Genomic DNA, 23,543 nt, shown 5'->3' on the forward strand with positions numbered 1-23,543 from the left:
ATCAGGAACCTTTTCTTGTGAATTTCCACAAGACGGCATCAATAAAATAAAAATAAATACATTTGGCTAATACGTAAAAGTAAAAAGATGAAGTTCTGGGTCTGCACACCTCAAAATAAAAGCCACAATAAATTTCAGACAATTCCACTTTTAAATCTAGCCTTTTGGATGTAGATTTAGACTACATATATACACTCCATTGTCAACAATGAGCTGCTTCAGAAGTGACAATCAATCCCTGGTGTTTGAAATGAGTTCAGTGAATCAAACAAAGCTTGAAAGCAATCATTTCCAAAGTGCACCATGCACACACACTATGACAGGTTCCACTGATGCCTTATGAGGACGGATGCAGAGCTGAGGCATTTTTCGCATCTTAAGGTCTCCATTTTCTCTGATAAATAAGACTTTGATGTCAGTGCCACTCTGTGCCTTTGAGAATCTGTCACAGTTATTTTTGAACCTAACAGTGAAATTATGGCTCGTTTGGATCAGAATCAAAGGAGAAGCAAGAGCTGTCTGCGACAACCTGATAATTCACATAATTGCTTGCCAGCTCCTTCGGGGTACAGTGAGATTAAGTGCTGTTATGCTTACTCTGGCCTTGCTCTAATCTAAATATACATACAACCACTATAAAATTGGATCAGTTTTTTTCTGATTTATCCAGTTTTAATGTATGAATAACCTGAAATGTGGTTGCAATCCAATTTTCACAATTTTTCTTAAAATACAGGCTACTGTTATTATTGCACTTTAAAAAAAAATAATAATAAAATAAAGTAATGGTTTTGGAAGTTAAAAAAATAATAATAATAAAGGTTATTAGATCAAATCGTTTAGATATTACTCATTGTCACAGACACAGTGCATGTGGTCCAACAAAAAACATGAAGTTTTAAAACATTAATAACTTACAATATAGTGTGTTTTTGTTATAGTTTTTTTTTTTTTTTATAATTTTTGTGATTTTATTTTTTTAATTTTGTGTGTTATAATTTTATATTTTTAAATTTTAATTAATTCAATAAACAACACAATTAAAATGATTATTTACTTGAATAATTTGCAATAGGTTACTGCTACAGATTTGCTTTCTTGCAGAAAGGGAATAAAATGAATTGATTTAAATGAGTTTTAATGAATTTAATGCAATTAATTTATAAATAATTTATACAGGAAAATAAACAAAATAAACTTAATGAATAATTTAATAAACGATAAACTACAAACCATTATTTTCAATAAAAAACTTACAATAGGTTGCTACAAGGCTGTCTTTCTTGCAAAAGGTGGAAAATGAGTTTAAATGAATGATAGATTGTATTAATTTTAAGTGATTAATTTACAGGTGTGAAGATGTTAGTTCGTTAGATTCACAAATTTGTGAAAACGTTGAATGGCTCGTGCTATTTTTCCCTCTTTTACTATGGGCTCATCGCCATGACGTCATCGCCCCAATGTCAACAATGTAGCAAATAGAGGAGGCGCGTGCTGGAAATGCCACAATCAGCAAAGAGCAAAGCAAAAGTACGCGGTCTCGAATGTAACTCAACACAGACGGAGACTGAACACAGCGTTCCTCCGGCTTCTAAGAAAACAATAACCGTGCACGCTCCTCCAGCTGTTTGCGAAGCGCGAAGAAAGAGACCATGTGAAGGCGTCTTGCAGAATATCTTCGTGCGGGAACGAGTGAAAGTTTAGGTGAGTGATTAAGCCGCCTGTGGTGCTGTTACAGTTTATGTGCTTCTTGCTGTTAAGAGTAAGTTGTTTGTGGTCCATGCATGCCTTGCGCAGAAGAGGCAATGTCTCTGCACAGACAGAAAGCTTACGTCAACGGTTTGGATGTACAGTCAGTCAGAGGAGCTGCACTGACGTTTTTAGGTCTGCAGGTTCGTGCTGCATGTAGTCACTGGTACTGTAGATGTCAGGTACAATTATGAGCTGGACCGGATGCACTCTGGCTGAGACAATGGGAAGCAGTGATTCAGCAAGACAATGTTTCATGCCTTTTTGTGTAATATTTTGTGTGTGTTCATACCTCTCAAGCATCTATCTATCTAACTATAGTCAGTCTAGTTAGTACAGCTATGTAAAGGCAAAATGTAAAAAATAAAAATTATTCCATGGTCATTAGTTAGCTAAAAAAAACAAAAAAAAAAACACTTTACTTTAAATAAAATTAACTGAAGTAAAATATAAATATTAAAAAAATATATAAAATTATATATCTAAACTTAAACTATATAGAATAATAACTCAGAATGAAGTACTTATATAAACGTTATATGTTTGATGACTTTGGAGGGAGTAAAGCTGGTAATGGTCAACAGATAGCCAAGCCTTTGGTACAATGAAAACATAAATCAAGAAATAATAGACTTCATTGTTCCTGAAATGTTTCGTATATTTTGAATTTGTTTCAAAGTAGGGATGTTGAAACATACTTAAAAAAAAAAGTAGCGGAATTGCAGCACTGTGTTGTAATAAAAGAAGAAGTGCGAGAGGGCATTGTTTGTTGGCATTGTGAATCTTTACTGTCAGACTGCCAATTTTAACTTGTGTTTGTTGCTTTCTCATTACTATATGTATATTTTGAACTACACCAGTTTAAAAACACTTATGCTTTAGAATATCTTATGAAATATCATCTTTATCCTATCTATTCCATTGCTGTTTATGAAACCAGTTGCGTTGCACCACAGACCCAGATTTGATTTGTTTTTGATCATACAGGAAGGGTAAAGATATGGTTAATGAGTGGATGAGTTGTTTGTGGTTTACATCCTGTGAGATGAGATGTTCACACATCTTTATGGCACAGCATATAGAGTAGCTATTTCCTGTGCTCATTGTAGAAATCCCTTTCTGATTCTGGAAATTTTCAGATTGACTATGGATAGAAAATCCACCTTTAGTTTTCATCTTAAATTTGCTCTTTCTTTGACACTTTTGAATGTCTTACCTGCATCTTTATTTAGAGCTGTGACCTTAGTGTGGTAATATCATGAGACATCTTGGTCTTAATGTGATAATGAGGTTTAACTGCACTGCATTACCAATTACTGATTTTCAGTGCTCTCAGGATCTTTATAACAGTAAAAGATTTGGCTTAGGACTTGGATCTGTTTTATTGTTAATCCTATACTCCAAAAATGGGTCAAATCAATGGCCAGTGACTAATCAATGGTTCGTCTTTACTGTTGACTGTGCAGAAACTTCTCCTTAGTCATGTAACAGTAGTTTGTTTTTCTGATGAAAGCACAGCAGTTATGGGTTTGTCGCTTATCGCTGGTTGAAAAACAGATGTTATTTGTCTTCTGCCTGTGTTTGCAACACAACAGATGTTTCTTCATTGGCTGAAAACTGCTTCTGTAATGAATTAGTTTGATAAAGCAAACTGAATTCTTGTTCTGTGCCAAGAAGTGCTTGAGTCACCATATATGTGACATTTAGTGTTCAGCAGTAGAAGCTGAAATATTTGTCAAGTAGGAACTTCTCTGTGCACAGATCATCATCAGCATATTTTTAGACAAAAAAATCATAGCACTTTTTTAGTGTACATGATGTGGTTGCTAGATTTGGTTGCTGCCCCGATTCAAAAACACCCGCTTTCAATGTAAATCTTTGGGAAGTTTGATGCCATTTTGTCCAATCACTTAAAAAAATTATATTGCGACCCTTTCCTCAATCAAAATTTGAGGTATAATTCATGTCTGTAGCATGAAGTTCACATTAATGAAATAAGTAATCCTAAGTACGAGCATTAATAACTTTGTTGCTTGCTACAAACACTAATAAGCCCAAAGACTTCACTGGTGTATGTGCATGTCAATTGTATTCAATCTCACCACCATCAAATCACTGACTGATTTCTTCAGAGTTTTGTTTTTGCTCATTTAGTTTCAGTTCGGCTGACTGCGGGTATGATTTGTCACCACTATATTGCTAAGTCATTTCTTTGCCCCCTCTGTGCCCGAACATATTATGATTAAAGCTAATAATGAAGTATCAGGTTATATTATAATGCATATAAAGCCCACAGATGGGCCAAAGGGTGAGAGAAACAGAGCTGGAATGCACTTGGCCACAGCTGTCATTTATTAACTATGTGGACTTGATTAACCCATTGAGTACTGGTTCACTTCCTGTTGGACAGCTAGAGTGGAGTTAGTCAGAGACATTGACACAATCCAAGATAATATAAACACAGCTAATGGGGCTATTAAAAGATTTCCTTAGTGGTGAAGGACATTTTTTATTTAAGTAACACAGGACAGACTGATAAGGGACATGTTGCTGTATCCTGAACCATTAAAATGTCACCTGCTAACGTACATGCATACACACACACACACACACACACACATACATATATAATAAAAATAAATAAATAAATAAAATCCTAAAAATGTGGATATTCAAATGATATAAAATACAGCAGTGTGTTAATCAAAAATATGTAAAAAAAATTTTTTTAAAGATTCCCAAGATGCTTCTATAGCTATGTTACCATGCATTTTATGAAATTATGCATATCTCAGCCATTACAGCTTCAGTCTGGAGATCCAAATATATAGCCTCAAGATGCATTCATGCTGAAGTAGCTTGCACAAATCTCCAGCTACACCCCCATCTGATCTCTCTTATTCCTTTGAATATAAGTGTCACAATGTTTAGCGCTGTGGTTTTTGTATTTTACCAGAATCTTCTGCTTTGACGGACAGATGAAAGAGGAGCTGTGACCCTTATCCTCTGTTTGAAGTAGGTCATCAGCTGACTTAGGTAAAAGTAACACAGCTGAATATGAATGCAGGAAACCAGCTGCATAGTAAGCAATAAATGTGTAGGAGTTTCAGTATGGCGTGGGTTACATTTAACCCTGATAAACTCTTTGGTCACGCTCTATATGACATGTGCGGTTCATGCCGTTATTTCTAGTTTTCATAGTAGTTCAGTTAAGGTACATGATGCAGTAGTGTAAATTTAGTCACAGCTAAAGGACATTGGAGTTGAAAGGACAGTTCACCCAAAAATGAAAATATGTTGAAAATTTCCTTACCCTCAAACCATCCAAGATGTAAATGATTTTGTTTCTTCATCAGAACATATTTGGAATTATGTAGCATTACATCACTTGCTCACCAGTGGATCCTCTGCATTGAATGGGTGCCGTCAAATCAGAATCAGCTAAAAAAAAAAAGTAATCCACACGACTCCAGTCCATCAGTTGTCTTGTAAAGTAAAATGCTGTGTGTTTGTAAGAAACAAATCCATCAAGATGTTTTATATTTGAAACATTGCTTCTGGTCCATAATCTGTAATAATGCTTCCTCCAGTGAAAAAAGTCAAATACTTGTAATCCTCTCAGATTAAAATCCACTGACGTATCTCTTTAGATCTGTCTCTGGCTGTTTTTGCTTGTAAACTGTGCTTGATCTGTGCAGATTTTTCCCTTGATTCAGACAAGACAACTTTTTCACTAGTAAAAGAAATATTATGGATGGAGAGGTTGATTATTGCATATTTGTTTAATACAAACATGCAGCTTTTCTCTTCACAAGATGTTAATTGATGAACTGGAGTTTTTATCAGCTGTTTGGACTCTCATTCTGACGGCACCCATTCACTGCAGAGGATCCATTGGTGAGCAAGTGATGTAATGCTAAATTTCTCCAATTCTGTTCTGATGAAGAAACAAATCCATCTACATTTTGGATAGCCTGAAGGTGAGTAAATTTTCAGCGAATTCAAATTTTTAGGTGAGCTATTCATTTAAGCACAATGTGGCACTGTATTAAAATCATTAACCAGGACTGGAGTTATCTATTTGATAATGTGTAATTCTGATCATCAATCTGATCTGATCATTTGTTACCTCTTTTGTTGCTATCTTTTGCTTTGACTGACTTCAAATGAGTGGTCCAGCTCTACTCTCGCTGCAGACCGAGGAAACATGCCTCAGGCGAGATGTGATGTCAGTGGTTCAGCTGAAATAAGAGAGGTGTAGACAACATCCTAGAAAATGGAGTGACAGGAAAGAAAGGTCATTCCCAGTGAATTAAAATACCTGTGCTTATTTTAGCAAAGATCTATTGAAATGACAACAGTGAACTTCAGCTCAACTTCAGGGCAGTGATTCTAAATGTCATTGTAATATTGTTTTCCGCAGTTGAAGGAGTCCTGAAAAGCATGACTGTATCATGAATTGTAATTGTAACAGGGAATTTCTCACAAATCAAGGCCTTAATTAATCAACCAGTTTTGCCTAATTAGCCATCAAAACAAAAAAGGAAATACATCAGGAGTCAATACATTTTTAGGACACTAACATGGTTATGGTACTATACTTGTAAACATCTCTACCTTGCCAAATGTCACTCATTAGAACAGAAAGAGATCTTACCACAAAAATAAATGTTTCAGAGATGTTCTTTAGCATTTCTCAACAGTTTGTTGTCTTGACATGCCTTCATTCATGTCTAGGTTGTCTTACATGGATAAAAAGTAGTAAACTGTCTTCAAATGTGTGATTATGCTCTTCATCAAATTTGTAGAGCATGATGAAATTTTAATAAGCACACAAACCTTTCAGCATTTTTTTTTTTTTTGCATGCCTTCTTCTTGATGTTTTGCAGTTGGTTTATGAGATCACAGCAGAATTAAATCTTCAAAGCTTTTCAGTGTTTCCTAGTTGATTATGTTAATCATTTCTTCCAAGCTATTTGAGCCCATGGTACTTGTATTTTATTATTCCTGTTACTGTATGGTGAAAATCAGGTGCAACCTGCTGCCTGAACCATCAGTCACCCTCAGATGGCTACTGCCTCCCATGCTGGCCTCAATTACCATCTGTTTAGAAAGGATGTCCAGACCTTGGTCATGCTGACATCTCATCTACACTGTACGCAAGCGACATGACGTGACAAAACTAGCATGCTCCAGTTTTAATCAAGAAACCTGTTTAGACCACAGAGGTGTGAAAAGCAAAACTGCAATGAGCACACAGTGTAGGCAGCTTTGTTGATTATATCGGACTGTTCTAGTTTTGCGTTGTCAGGCATTACTAATAGTGTAGACAAGTTACAAAAGGCAATGAGAAAAAAGTTCAGCTTTTTAATCTCCTCACTTCAGAAGCTGATCTGTGCTGATGGCAAAATAAAAGTAGGCAACAGTGTCAATATTTCAATGTTTTAATGTCTTTGTGTATTTTGCTAGTTTCTTAAGGGCCGATTCATTAAAATATTTTTGCAATGTCTTATGATTTTGATTATGAGAGCATAAGACAAGCTATTTAAATGTTGCCTTATATTTAAACTTCGATAGCAAAACAAATTAATTTCATTACATTAAATCTGCGTTAAATCTCCTTTAGCAAATTGCTTCAGTATACATTTTTTTTAATCAGTTTTCTTGTCAAAAAACAATCAAATTTTTAGGGTAATTAAGATTTTAAAAAAATTTATTTTGAAAGAAAGTATTATTTTTATTCATATAAGTATTAATACTTTTTTAAATCATTGAATGGATCAAAAGACAAAAAGATGGTACAGACATTTAAAATAAATGCTGTTCTTTTCTATTAATCAAAGAATCCTGAAGAAAAAAGTATCTTGAGAAACAAATCAGCATAAAAAGAAAAAATAAATCAGCATAAAATGATTTCGGAAGGATCTTGTGACACTTAAGACTGGAGTAATGGCTGCTGAAAATTCAGCTTTGCGTTAGAGGAATAAATTACATTTTAAAATATATTTAAATAGAAAACAGTTATTTTGTATTGTAATAATAAAGTCTCATTGTATTTCATAATATTTCTGCTTTTACTGTTGATCGAATAAATGCAGCCTTGGTGAGCAAGAAAACATTTTCACAAGCATTCAATCTAACAGTTAATCTAATGTACTAATTATTTATGGCAAATTAATGCACAGTCTCTTGTGATTTTAGTCTAAAATATCCATGATCTATGTTTTTAATGACTCGTTCATGACCATTTGCTGATTGTATTATGTACTGCTTGTACTGAAGTATGTTTATCCAGCTCATTGCAAGCTTCTACGTATATTTATAGCCTGCTTGCTGTTTTTTTTATTTTATTTTTTTTTGTCATGGTTGCCTCTGCCCATATTAAAGACAGTTATGAGTCACTTCTCACTTCAGTCTGGGAAACCATGATTCATTCAAGATCTGTTTCAGCAACCAATGCCCAAAATACTCTGGCATGGAGTCACCCCCTATCTTTACATTGGAAAGCCTGCTTAGGAATGCCCTGATTGACTTGAGGAGTGGTATTTCAGCTGTTTAGCTAACACCTGATTTCCTTTGAATAAGCAACAGTAATTTGTAGAACTAAATGAGCTGGCACAAGTGCACTGATTTACTCCTGAAGGACATTGGTAGTCTGTTTCTATATTGCATAGGGAACTGAAGCAGGCTAGATGTGAATGCATTGTGGGACATTTCCCATGGAGTGCCAAAAAATAGCTTGCATTTTTCAAAGAGATCCATTCTTTCAAACACCATTTGTTCACATCCTTTATACTGGCATGTAAATATGACAGTGGCCCTCTGAAAGAGAGACAGCTAACCTTATTTTGAGCACAATAGTTCATTGTTGAAACTAATGATGTCATTGTTAAATTTCCAGCTGGAAAATCCCTCCAAGATGAGCTCTTATCTGAGGTGTTTTGTCATTCTGTTTAGTTGTGTGTGGTTTTTCTATCCTGACGTGGAGGCTTAAAGCAGCAGGCAGCACTGGATCACAGCTCCAGCAGCCTTCCACATCTCGCAACACAAAGTGTAAGCTCATGGAATCTGCAGATAGCGGTTCGCTTATATATTTTACGAGAATATGCACAATGATTCATCAAATGTTCTCTCAACCCGAGCATCAGAAAGGCATAGAGTTCATGTGTAGGTCAATGACAGTTACTGTACAGTGGTGTGGTGTCATGGTTAACAAATCTGGCTGGTAACTGAAAACTTGTTCTATGTTATTATACTTCATTATAATGTTTTATATCTATGATATATTTTATATTTATAGAGAAAGAGAGCGCAAGAGAGAGCTTAAAAATTTTAATCTCTACATTTACCATTTTATTGGAGACATTTGTACATGAACTTGTTGTTTATATTATATATATATATAATTGTATATTTATATATATATTTATATATATATATATATATATATTATTCTGAGGTTTGAATGTTCATTCTACACAAACACTCTTATGGAGAACTAAACCTGCAGAAATTAATGCATTAATAAATAAATATACCAATTAATGCATAAGTAAATAAATGAATAAATATACACAGATATAAAATAAATAAAAGAATAAACTTAAAATAAATACAGAAAACAATAAATAAAGGCAAATATTATAAAAAATCAGTTTAGGACTGAATTGTATTTTTTTTTTTTTTTTTTATTGAAGTGATGTCTATTCTTTCTTTCTTTGCTCATTTGTCAAGTTGTATAGTAATTTGCTTTGGATAAAAGTTTCTAAAAAACCTAAAAACATTTAATCATGTTATTTAAGTTATTGGCTAATAGTTTCTCATTTTTAGCATGTTAAACCATCTCACTTCAGCTTCTTTTAAAATACAGCACACTGTGATTCTCAGAAAGCTCTTCAGTGGTTGGAACTGAAAGAAGAGCTGCTGTAATCAGGTCAGTATGAAATTAGGCCAGGCTTCTCTTGGTGGTCATAACGGCCATATTACCCCCTGAAGTAGGAGGCCTTGAATTATATGCACTTTTTAATTATTGTCTTGGTGACTGTATGGAAAATGGGGTCACCACGTTTGTGCTGTGTAATCAATTATTTAATGTTTGTCCATGTGGGATCTAACAGACTTCTTTTCTTGAACTTAATTTTTGTTGAGTTTAAATGGAAACACTAAAGCAAAAATCACAATTACAACTGCTCTCCGAACAAACCTTTAAGGGATACTTCACTCAAAAATGGAAATTCTGTCTTCATTTACACAATTGTGTATCAATTGTAAAACAATCCCTTTTAACATCGAACATTAACTTTGTAATAAATTAAGCTTTATTATCCAGATTTATACATTTTATATATATGCAGTTTATCTGATTACCGTTTGATCCTAGAGTGTGTACATGCTCATAATTACAGTCTCTTTTCAATCAAAGGAGTTATTACTCCTGCATATGAAGCCATATTTCTGTTGGCAGTGGATCTAGGTCGGGGAATTAGGGGCTTCATAAATTAGGGAGACTGCAGGGTTGGTCAACATCGTGGGCATTTTAAAAAATGCTTTCTAATTATATTTCCATTCAGTCCTGGAGGAGCAGAAACAGAATAGGCTAGTTCTGTAGCATGTTTGTTTCCACAGCGACCGGTTAAGTCTAGTTTTGCACTTGAATAAGTTTTTAGTGGATCACTTTTCTCAGAGTAATTTGTCTGTTGATAACCCTTTTCATTGTACTGCTTGTGCAATACACAATACCTCGAGCACCATTGTAATGATGCTCATCTGCATTATGGTCATGATTGTCTGACATAGTCATGCATCAGTGTTGATGATGAAACATGCTGTAATTCCCTCTGTTTATTTGCATGGTATTTTTCCTTTTCAGAGCGCCATCTCTGAATGAATTGACATACTGGTGATATCTCATTAGTGTGGGTAGAGCGAGCGAGTGACAGCTGCTATCAGACATTTCTCTGTTAGTGTGAGTGGCTCTGAATGTGTTTTATTGGGAGATGTGTTAATGATTCACAAGCTGATGCTAAGATAACCAAAGCCAAGATGCTGTAATTCCATTTGTTAGAGTGAACAACTGCTATTCAACAGCAAATCTTCACTAGAATGGTTCAAAATAATTGGAATATCCCCCTTACTAGGTCCTCCTCTCAGCTTTTCACTGCCTCTAGGAATGAATATAATAAAGTGTGATAGAAGTATTTTTTTCTATTTTGTTGTAGAAGTATATGTGAGGGATAATGCACAGTCAACCAATCATTATTGCAAAATAAATCTGGATCAGGTCTTCTGTCATCCTCAAGAAATTTATTATGAAGTAATGCAAATCCATTGTTAGACTCCCCTGAGATCGCTACACGTACTATTATACACTCACATTTTTTTTACTGTTGGCAACACATTTTTGGCTTTCTGTATGTAGCAACTGCTCTGAATGTGAGCTTCAGTGGGCTTGTTTGACATATTCTTTATTTTTGAGACCATTACCCATGACATGCTAAAACATTTGCTGTTTATGTGTGACTACAGCCTCTTTGAAACTCCACTAGAGTCATTTTGGAAATTTAGATATCAAAGTCCTAATTATTAGTCCACTTTTAAAGCTGACACATGCTGCTAATTGGCCATCAGCTCAAACTGAGACATCTGTGCGATTGCATCAGCAATTGTGCAATTGTCCATTATTGGTTTTGAAGAACTGCCATTGATATGGATAGCATGTGCAATAAATATTTTATAAAATGTGGAGCAGTCATGTCATGTCACTTTTATCCACAGGCTCTAATCAAGGAATGTCTACGGAGGAGAAGCCTGAAGCTCCCATGTATGTCTATGAGTCGACGGTGCATTGTGCAAACATCCTCCTGTGCCTGAATGAACAGCGGAAGCAGGACGTCCTGTGTGATGTGACAGTGCTGGTGGGGGGGAGGGAGATCCGTGCCCACAGGGCAGTGCTGGCAGCTTGTAGCCAGTATTTCTCCCTACTGCTCAGGGGCCAGACGGAACATGCGGCGGTTATCAACCTGCCACAGAAGGTGAGTGTCCTCATTTGGCAGATGTACAGATTCAGCATACATTAACAGCCTGCAAGGATACACCTGAATGACCTGCACTGAAAACCTCACAAATATCCCAACTGTGCTAGATAAGGTTAACTATGAGATCTATAAAAATTGAAATCCTTGCATTTTTAAAGATTACTGCATATAAACATCTTTATTTTCATTTCTTTGTTTATTCATTTTATTTGTCAGTTTCAGGACTACTTTTATTTTTCTGAGGATAAGGCAATTAATCAGACAATTTGTTGTAGAGATAACTATGCCTGCCTTGAAAATTAAAAGATGTAATTTCAACAGAGAATGCATTTTATGTTTTGGAGTATTTATGATTGCATTTAGAGTGAATGTTGTGTACGGTTCCACAGTCATGTAAAATATTATGTAAATTTAAAAATGTCCAAATGTCTGAAACAGTCTTGGAAATGAATAACATTTGAAAATGTCTTGAAATTTCAATAGTGAATATACACTACCATTCAAAAGTTGGGTGTTAATACTTTTATTCAGCGAGCAAACAATGACTTACTACCATTAATAAGTTGTGTTTTTATAATTTTTTTCTGCTTTGAATGAATTTCTTTATAAATTTATATTTATCAAGTTTGTTATGAAAATTGTATGTATTATGGTTTGTCTAAATTATTATGAAGCAGAACCCTTTTAACATTCATAATAAGAACAAATGTTTCCTAAACACCAAATCAGCATATTTTTAAGATTAAGATTTTGACATGTGACAAAATATATTTCAAATAAATGCTGTTATTTATATTCATCAAAGAATCCAGTATATTTTCGCAAAAATATTTAGCAGCACTGCATTGATAATAAAAATGTTTCTTAAGCACCAAATCAGCATATTAGAATGATTTCTGAAGGATCATGTGACACTGAAGACTTTAGTAATGGCTGCTGAAAATTCAGCTTTGTCATTACAGGAATAAGTTACATTTTAAAATATATTCAAATATTATATCGTTTATTTTGTGATTGATATTAGTATATATATCCTCCTATATATATATAGCTGTTTTACTGTATCAATTTATTTTCCTTTTAGGAATATTGTGTTCTAACATCAAGAAATGTGTTCCTTTGTGTACTGATAGATAGAGCAGTCCAGCAGGAATGTGTCAGTAAAGAAAACATGTTCATCGTCTGCAGCTTTGAGTTGGCATAATTGCTTATGTTGTTTACCAGGAGTGTTAGCAGAGTTCCCTCTCAGAACTTCATTCTGCTTGAGGAAGTATGATTTATTCATGGCTGATCCTCTGTGTTGTAATACTTTAGGTGCTTTGCGATCTCAAAGCTCAAACTTATATTACAATATCCCAGATATGTCAGAAGGCCCCCATTTGCCTCTGCTTATATATTAATTATCGTTCATCTTCAAAACACTTAATGTCAAATTGTATTCTGTAATGACCGGGAAATTGGCTTCATATCTCATTCTCTTCTCAGAGCCATGCTGAGCTGCTTCCCTCTTGCTTTATAGTGTGGAGTCTTTGCTTTCTGCTTTGTTTGTGTGTGTACATGCGTCCCTGCCTGCTGCCCTCATTAGGATTGCTGGTTATAACATTAAAGGAGTCTCATATGGTGCTTGGCTTCCATAAAGACATGCTTCTTCAGGCGGCAGCTGCTGATGCCAGCTGAAAATAGATCCACAGAATGCTCAGCCCCACCACCCCCCACCCCCAAAGCCTTTTTATTTATTTGCATCACTGGGAGGACTGACTGAATGTCTGGGAGAGCTGTATTTTCAGCAGGATGTCTTTCTATTTTAAAGATGATGTTCTTGGTGTGGTTGCGCTGCCCCAAGCATTCATAGATACCTGTGGGAGAGATAGAGTGATTTGAAGTGATGAGAGGGGTGGTTTATTTTTGTTCATGACACTATGCAGTTCATTTCATTTTATTACTTCAAATAAAGCCTTGTAAGACCTTGATAGGAAGCTCAGATACTTTGTAGCATGGATGCAGTTATGATTTTTAAATGCATGATCATTTTATTCTCAGTCATTTGTGGTCACAGTTTCCACAAAAATATTAAGCAGCACAACTGTTCTCAACATTAATAATTATGAGAAATGCTTCTTGAACACCAAATCATAATATTAGAATGATTTCTGAAGGATCATGTGACACTGAAGACTGGAGTAAAATTGGCTGAAAATTAAGCTTTGCCATCACTGGAATGAACAGCATTTTAAAATATATTCAATTAGAAAACGTTTATTTTTAGTGTAATGCAGCCTTGTTGAGCATAAAAGACTTCTTTCAAAAACTTTTAAACTTCTTACTTAACTTTTGAATGGTTGTGTGCGTCTATATATCAGTCGTTTTGATGCTTATTTTTCTTCTTCTATATTTGTTTTTGTATTTTTTTTTGTTTATTGTTTTATGACGATTTTGGATGTTTTATTTTGCATGGTTATTTATTTAGATATGTTTTTCATACTGCACATTAATGTTAGAATAACTACATTCATTTGTTATGTTTGAATTATTTTTGGGTTTTTTTCTTTTATATGTTTTTAGACAAAGTAGTGTCAGATTTTAATGTCTACCTTTAATTAGAAATATCAGTGCATCACTATTATTTAAGTCTTAAAGGTACAGTAGTAAACAGACTTTTGGAATTCTCTTAAAGGAGGTAAAAATTGAATGGAAACCTTGAGTAACAATATAAGTGGTCTTTGGGAAAACAAATAAAACATCACAAAAGTGTCACTTTAATTTGATTAAAATACCACTGATGACCCTGAAATGTCAGCTTGTTTTGTTTTCTATTTTAGATCACAGAGAAAGGCTTTGTCCCACTGTTGCAGTTTGCTTACACAGCCAAGCTGCTACTCAACAGCGACAACATCCAGGATGTTATGTGTTGTGCAGAATTCCTAGGAATGCACAACCTCGAAGACTCCTGCTTCCACTTTCTACAGGCCCAGATGAAAAGTGAGGTTCCTGGCATGCACACCAACCAGAATCCCCCTTCACCTCGGACCCTGGTTCAGAAGCATCACGATAACGGGTCAGAGGACGCAAATGTGCAGTTGAGTGATTCCAAACCACCACTGTTCGGATCAAGCCTGCACCCTGAAAATGAGCAATTAAAAGTCACCAACAACCTGCATCAATCAGACCAACCTCCAGATTTTGACATCCCTCATTATCCCAAATATAGAAAGTACCATCAGGTTCTGGCAAAGCACAATGCAACCACCTCCTCACACAGCAGTACCTCAAGCTTACACGGCTCCCTGCTGGATACCGTCACCAGCAGCGATGCCAGAGGCCTTGATCTTTCCAAGGTTAAAGCAGAACCAGCAAGTGGGGAAGACTGTGTGCCACTGGACTTGGCAGAGTTGGAGCAGGACGGTCTGGTCAGGGGTAAAGGGAATGAGATGGAGATGGAAATGGAGTTTGAAGGAAGACAACTTTGTTCAACACCCATTGACCTGCCTGTGAGCAAACATTCACCAGTGTGCCTGCGGTCCCTTGTTAAAAAGGAAGTCACGTCTTCGGATCATTGTCTTAGCGCTGATCTGCAACTCACCAGCAGAACCTCTCCCCTTCAAGAACGACAAGTTGCTCCAAATTACTTCCAAAAAGACTATCAGGCCTTCGTTGGGGGACTTGGAGTGACATCCTCAAAGAAGGCTGAGAAATTAACTGATGGCGTGTCCCTCAAGTCACTTTCCTTTGAGATTATCTGTTCCCAAGAATCTGAACAGGAGAGCGACAGAAGAAGTGTCATTTTCTCCTCTCAAGCCCCTTACCATCTGGTGGCACCCGCGCACTCTTATCCGGGTGAGAGTTGTTTGGGGCAGGAGATCCCGGATGACTTATGGGCAGGTTCCAGCCAGTCATTCCCCTGCTCCCAAACACTTTCCCCAACTTCTGTGTCTCAAGAGCCCACATTGCCCTACCGCCGCCGGCCAAAGAGCAGCTGTCCGGTGCCCATTAAAATGTGTCCCCGTTCGTCTCGTGCCGAGAGCCACATCAGAAACTCCAGCTCTTGCTCTTCCTACTCCTACGCTGAGGATGGCAGTGGAGGATCTTCTTCCAGCCTGCCACAGTTTGAGCTCTCTACCTCTCCTTGTTCCACCATGGCGCGATGCCTGGCTCTTGAACACCAGGAGCATAGCATCTCGGGGCCAACAAAGATCAAGTGCGAGAAGTCCTACGACACTAATTCCAGTGATGAATCTGGATCATTTTCCGATGGAGATAGCGAATCCTTTCCCACCAAAGAGCTCAGTCAAGAGGTTGGTGTATGTTTGGAAATATTAGTTTTGGTCTAATGCACTGATATTTAGGATTATTTGGAATACAGGTTGCACATTCTGTGTTCCAAATAAATAACAAAGTGAAAATTTAAACTTAAAGTGTAAAGCTGAAATCGAGATATGGCTTAGTGCAATTATCAAATCACAAAGGCTGTGATTTAATCACATAAATATAAGAGCTGCATGTTTCAGATGGTAGCATGGTACTGTGTTCATTTACACATGAGAAGCTCATAATCCAGTGTTTTTAGTGTTTTTTTACAGCAGCTTAATTCAGTCGCTTAAATGTGCATTTGGCAACCTACCACCTGCCAACCACCTTCTCAAACTTGTTACGAGAAGAACTTTACAAAGCAGTTGCTTTTAGGGATTTTAGGGCTCCCTGTGTTTTTTTCCACCAAAAATCAAAGCTCAATGTTTTATGATATGTAAATAAGTAATATGTAAAATAAAATAATTATATTTTTCTTTAATAATACTGATTTTGTTTTAATTTTATTTCCAGTTAAATATAGCAATAGTAATATTACTTGCCAAATTGTGCATCCCTACAGACAAGTACAACATACCTGAAACTTTTTTTTTTTTTTTTTTTTTTTTTTTATATCTAATTTTTTTTGTGGTGATAATTTTTTTTTGTATGATTAATAGTTAGTTTTTTTTCTTTTACATGGTGTGTGTGAGTTATTTATTAGTATTTATTGTTAGTTAATCAATCAATTTAGAGAAAATTAAGGCCCTTTAAAAATATTAAAAAGCCTTAAATGCCATTTACCAAAGTATTACATTTTGTATCATCTTTTCATTAAAATAAGGTTTAAAGGTTTGAAATATTGCATAACTTACATTTGGTTGAAATGCTTGCACTGAAACATTTTGCATTCTACCTGTAATAAAACTGTGCTAAATGGTTTGGGCCACACTAGTAGGAAGCATTTGAGCTGTGTTTATGATAAATTTGGGGTCTGCAGTGATTGTAAAATATGTATTTTAGGGATGGAAATTACATTTTTATATTTGAGACATGGTAAATGCGCTACTTTGGGTTGTTGTTGTTTTTTTTACTGGCATGGGCTTGGGATGCACAGTTAAAAGATGTAATAGTTGTGATCATTATTTTACCTTCCATGATCATTCACACTTGATCAGGTGCAGTACTGACACTATCAAATCAAGCGCTCCGTAATCACAGGTAAACTGTCTGACCAGTCAGATGTTTGTCATGAGATGTGTTCCACAAAATATCTATGATTTGCAGAGAGTAATAAGAGCTGATGTTACAAATACATCTTTTGAATATACTGTGTGAACTCGTTGCCCCGTTAGCTCGGAGAGCATAATTTTCCCTCCTCAATAAGTTTTTTCAGTTGTTTTGTTTGTTGGTCTAATTCTCGTTTCTTGGGTTGCATTGGTTAGACACTCCGTTAATTATCTTGGGCTTCGTTCCCCACTCTTCTGAATTATGTTGTATTGATAAGGAGTTATCACAAAGTAGATCTGTTTAGTTGTGCTATCTTACAATCAATACAGGCCTATAGTAAATGTAAGTTAAAGTGTCGCCGATGTAACCATTAAAAACTTGAAGTGGCGATGAGGTCTTAAAATGTATGGAAAGAGTCTTAAAAAAGGTATTAAATTTAAATCCATGATTCCTGTATATACCCTGACCTAAATAGTGCAGCCCTATTGCAGTGGTTAGCACATATGCTGTTCAAATCCAATTCTTGATCCCATTAAAAAAAGAAAAATCCACATAAATAATTATGAAAAATATAATCATTACAAAACATTCCCACATTCGATTCCTGGGCTTCTGAGACTGAGAATCAAGAATCAATTTGGCAAACACTGGAGGGTTGCCATGGCAATAAGCTCTGAGCCATTCTTGTTCCCAAGGTCCCAATGACATAATTGTTCCTCCTCCTGACAACAGACACATTGCAAGTTCAAGAATCTGTGTATGATAATTTGCTGTCTCATTTAGTCGTCTGATTTTTGATGACCCAGTTGTTGTTAGTATTCATGTGACTACAAAGATTATGTTTTTTTTTTTGTTTAGTTTTTTTGGGAAGGGTGAGGGGGTTCTTAGAGTTTTGAAGGCAGCTGCATAAAAACCCAAATATTTCACAGCAGCATTATGAAACTGACAGCTTCTACAATATGATTGAATGAGCTTCTTTTAAACTGCTGTAAAATAGGTGATATACGCACACCTAGGACCAAACATCAGTTCTGTGTCGATGTGTCAAGTTGCTGCATTACCTGGCAATTATAAGCAAAAATGACTCTTTAATTGGGTTTTAATTAGGGTTTATTTGTTTTCCATTTATTTATTTATATATACATATACAAGATAAACTGACTTGAAGCAACAACGAATAAGATAAGACATGTTTTCATAGATTGTATCTTGAATATAAATATATTCTCTATTGCAGCAGTGGCATATTTAAATTTTTTTCTTAACTTGTTTGTACTTCACAAATGAAAAAAATCTGCAAGTAGGTTAAAATGTACTCTTATAAAAGATTAAAGAAAGAACATTCTCTGAAAACAATATCTTATGGAGTTTTGTTTCTTAAAGTGATCGCTTGTTAAAAACCTGTATGGATTTCTTCTTCCTAACAGTTTCTAGCCCCCATTGTAGAACACGAAAGAAGTTATTTTGAAGAATGTGGTACACAAAACAGTTTCTGGTCCCCATTGACTTAAAAAAAATACTGTAGTATTTTTAGGGAACTTCCCATACAATTGAAACTCATTCTGGGCTGAACTATCCCTTTAAATATGTACATTTATCTAGTTTCAGGTGTTTTTAGATATTAACTGGAAAACTAGACTGGAAAACTGTTTATGATGATTGTCAATAATAATAAATGTTAACTATTTAATGAATGTGATGATGGCAAAAAAAGGAACCATGGCATTTAAATGGTACTTCTAAGTATACAATAGTATATCTCCAAAGCACCATGTTAATACCCTGCAATTTTAGTAGTCACAAATTAAAGAAAAAAAAACTGTCATGACAAAATGCAAAATTTGACCCAATATAGTGTAAAAATCTGTGCAGAAACAATCTTTCTATAGCCGTCTTTATTCTGCCCTTCACTCTGCCTGAGTTTAAAGCTCCCAGCTGCAGGTCCCCAGACAGAAGTGGGGCAGCGGCCCCCAGGCTCCCATCTGATGATGGGCCGCTTCACCTCACTGGCTAACAGATGAGCCCTACTTCATTGTATGAGTGCCTTCTCCCAGAAACGACCTGACTTCAGAGAGAAGGAGAGGAGAAAACGTGCCTGTGCAGCTGGAAGCCTAATCTGTCATTCTAGCCTTATTACAGAGCCCTCTGTAGTAGAGCGGTTAAATATAGGCCTCCATTTTACACAGACTGAGCAGTGCCACAAGGACACAGCAGAGAGAGGGAGTATTCGTCATGGTGATCACTATGACCAACTCCCTCAGCAGAGTTTTAAGTCAGGTTTCATCTTTGTCATGAGAAATGAGAATTCAGTCGTTCTATTTGAAGAATTTGTAACTGAACCATAATGTGTAGCTTATGACAATCACATATTACCAACCCACCTAAAATCCTTCAGCACATGTTAAAGAACAAAATGTAGACTCAGTGGCTTGTCTGAAAGGAAATTTATATATGAATTAATCATATAGCATTTTATGGAATCTGTCAATAGTTTATGCATGCATTTGATCAAAAATACAGTAAAAGCAGTAATATTATGAAACATAACTATTTAAAATAACTGTTTTCTATTTTAATACATGTAAAGATATTATTTAATCCTGTGATTTAATCCTGTTAAATTCATATTCTAATCTTTTCTTCTTAAACTTTTGGTTTATATTTGAGTGTCCTAAGTTTAGTTTTCTAGTTTATTATCAATGCCTTTATTATTAGTGCTCTGGATGCAAATAAATAAAACATTTCATGCAAGTTAGATGGCAGTGTCATCTAGTGGTAAAGTGCCATATTTTCTGTGAAGGAAGTGCCATTCTATATATATATATATATATATTGTAATTTGTTTATTTTATGTTTCTTCCAGTGTACAATGTTGCACGCTGTAATATACATCTTAACTATAATGTGCTGTACACTTGCAGGTCAAACTGCCTTTCTCAATAGACCATATCACAGAGCTTCCACGCAATGACTTTCAGCTGATGATTAAGATGCATACGCTGACCTCAGATCAGCTAGACTTCATCCACAATATGAGACGCCGCAGTAAAAACCGCATCGCAGCTCAGCGCTGCAGGAAAAGAAAGCTGGACTGCATCCAGAACTTGGAGCGTGAGATTCACAAACTGGTAGGCTGCGACCAACAACCTTAAAGTGTTTGTTTGCACTCTCCACGAGAATCTAGATTTTTCTATACCACCTTCATTATTGCATGTGTTTCTCCTCCGTTAGGTCTGTGAGAGACAGAAGCTCCTAACAGAACGCAGCCAGCTGAAGACCTGCATGGGGGAGCTGTGGGAAAACTTCTCCTTTTTGTCTCAGGAGGTCTGCAGGGAAGAACAATGGAGTCCAGGACAGTCTCAGTCTCTGTATAATCTACACCCAGACCCAGTTTTTTCCAGTCCAACCAATACAGACCTTAGAATCTCTCCCAATCCCACCAGTATAGACACAACTCTCACCTCACACAACAGTGTGGTGTTGTCCCCAGGCTTAACTGGCTGCCAGGCCGTAGCCAAACCACCACACTCACACCTAAGAGTGAACAGAGAGACGACCCAAGACACTGTCACCTCTGAGAGGTCAGAACCTTCCCACGTGGGCAGCTCAAGTGTGACGACTGATTTCTGCCAGGAAATGACAGAGAAGTGTACAACAGAAGAGCTGCCCGAGAGAAACTGAGTCCAGTAAACTGCATTTTTATCTGTTATTATAAGAATTGGTTCTGTGTTCAAATATTACTTTTTTGCCATTGTTAAGTTTTGTTTGTCACTACTTTAGAGGACTGTTCTGTTGTTATGTTCATGGTCCATCACCTGAGGTGTTTTTGTTTGTGTGTGCATATGGATTTCTTCACATACATGCTGCATAGGATGCTAAAATAATTTCATTTTGAACAATACCTTCCTTTTTTCATACTAATTTTATGCTATCTGGTTTTCAGATTTATCTCAGGAATTTCAGATTTTTTTGGCGCAACTTTAAATCAAGCAGCATATACAAATGTGATATTGAGTGTTTAAAAGTGTTTTTTATCTATTGTGCATTAAAGCATTCCTAACAAAATAGAATAATGGAGAAAACTAAACAGCTGCTCACCTCAATTTGCAAGAAGCCGAGCAATCTGTTTGTCAGCATGGAGAAATCAACATCTGATCATCTCTTTCTAAACTAGCAAAATGGAGAGCTCTTCTACAAAATAGATGATGAAACAATGACGATTAGCTGCCTGCATGTTCCTCAAAACATTTTGTGATGAAGCATCATTTGATATGGAAGCAATTTTCTACAGATATTTTTTTTTTTCGAAGCTCCGTTTTCTAGACTTTTCAAATGATTGATCAGGGATGTCTGTTGTATTAAACTCTCCAAGCAAACTTTAGTAAATTTAGTTATTCTGACTTTGTTCATTTTGGCAGCTCACACTTGGATCTCTCAGATCTGATTTGATTCCTTCAGAACGTTATGCACATGATAATTTTACTGGAGTCAGAAATCAAAGCAAATCCATATTATTTTCCTCTCTTAAGTTTTTTTTTTTTTTCTTTTTTCTCGGGTGGGTTGCAGACCTTTATCATTTTTAAAATGATAAAAAGTTTGTATACTTGTCCACAGTCCACTTTCAGTGTTTAATTATTTCCATGGTCCTAATATTTTCACTCTTACAAGTTCTCAATTCACTCCCTCCTTCAATTCAATGTAATTTTCACTGGTCTTATAACACTTTTACATGTTTGATTTAATAACGAGGTGAAAAATCAAGCCTTAAGGTAACAAGAGTTGGAAGAGCTTAATGCTGCATTTCTATTTTTGTTTCTAATGTTGTTGCTTTAAGCTACCATGTGTAAGAGCCACTCACATCTGCATCATCACAATACTAAAGTTCAAAGGTGAGATGGGGTATATGTTTTAATGTTTTAATGAATTTAGATTGTTTACTTTAAATTATTGTGAACTGCATGACTTTAATAAGATGTAAGGCATGATTAAGCGTCGTGTTTACTTGGTTTTACCAAAACTTTTGGTAATCTGATTGAACATGTTAGCTTATATTGAGCAAAATCAATCAAAAAAGCTTTGGCCATAATTTAATTAAGTTAATTTGTGCACCATAAAAGATGATTCTCAAATAATTGATTGTCAGGACTTCAAATATGTCCTCATAATGTTTATAAATTCTTTAGAATTCTGTGCATATTCTGAATTTGTATTCTCATGAGTATGGATTTGGATAAATCAATTTATCATACCTTTGTTACATGATGCACCACAGTTGTGATATGAATATTATGATAAGGGCAAATAAGAATATTTATAGTTTACATGCAGTAGGGAGAGTTTTGACATTCACAGAGCTACCTGTAAAATCTATATACCTCTCGTCTCAGACAAGGTCTGTAGCAGAACTGGTTTACAACCTTTTTTAAAGATGTTTTACAATCATTTCTTTTATGTAGATTTTGTATGTATTGTACATGTATTGTACATATTCTGTTTATAGGCGATTCTTTGAAAATGATTGTTTTGCTTTCTTTTTTTAATTAAATCTCAAAGTTGTGACCTCAATGTTGTTCATAATCTGTATTTGTTACATTCTTGAATGTGTCCACATTGAATTTGTCTACTAGGATATTAAATAAATTGCCAAGCATGTTTTATGCAGATTGAATGTGTTTTGCATCATTTGCTCTGAGGAGTTTAAAATTTGCATGATCAGTATTCACACTGAATTCAAACACAAACAGTTTTGGAAATGAGAAAACTTTTATTTTCTTCTGAATTTGATGTAAGAGTCCATCAGCTTGCATCACATTTTATGGATGTAAGCTAAATGATTTAAAAATGTTCTTTTTTGCCAGCTGTTGGAAGGTCTGAAGCTTTTATAAATATGCACAGATGTCTTTTGTACGGTGTGCAAGAGAACTCAATGTGCTGCAGATTGAAAAAACAACTGCAAATTAAGAAAACAACTTAATCAATTTGACAACAAACGCGCTGCAAATGTTCACAACACAACCAAAAAAAGAAACACACTGCAAATAAAATTCTTTATTTGGTGAGCATTTCCAGTGCGTTTCTTTATTCATTTGCATTGTGAGCATTTGCAGCACCTGCTGTTAAACGGATGTTTTTTTTTTTTTTTTGCTGGTGCTTTTTCTATTTGCGTGTGTTTTCTGAAGTTGCAGCGCGTTGGGCTCTCTAGGCCACCATACCTTTGGCTTCCATAATTGGACTTGGAAAAAATGT

General features: G+C 35.5%; 1 protein-coding gene across 1 annotated transcript; it reads left to right on the forward strand.

The window, feature by feature from the left end:
• Positions 1 to 1,454: 1,454 nt before the first annotated feature.
• LOC109057164 (transcription regulator protein BACH2-like) lies at positions 1,455 to 22,961 on the forward strand. Its single transcript, XM_042773757.1, has 5 exons — positions 1,455 to 1,704; positions 11,524 to 11,780; positions 14,603 to 16,075; positions 20,219 to 20,425; positions 20,529 to 22,961. The coding sequence occupies exons 2-5, from the start codon at positions 11,538 to 11,540 to the stop codon at positions 20,976 to 20,978; spliced, it is 2,373 nt and encodes a 790-aa protein (XP_042629691.1). The 5' UTR covers positions 1,455 to 1,704; positions 11,524 to 11,537; the 3' UTR covers positions 20,979 to 22,961.
• Positions 22,962 to 23,543: the final 582 nt, after the last annotated feature.

Source organism: Cyprinus carpio, chromosome A17 (genome assembly GCF_018340385.1).
Source record: "Cyprinus carpio isolate SPL01 chromosome A17, ASM1834038v1, whole genome shotgun sequence".
In the NCBI taxonomy this organism is placed as follows: domain Eukaryota; kingdom Metazoa; phylum Chordata; class Actinopteri; order Cypriniformes; family Cyprinidae; genus Cyprinus; species Cyprinus carpio.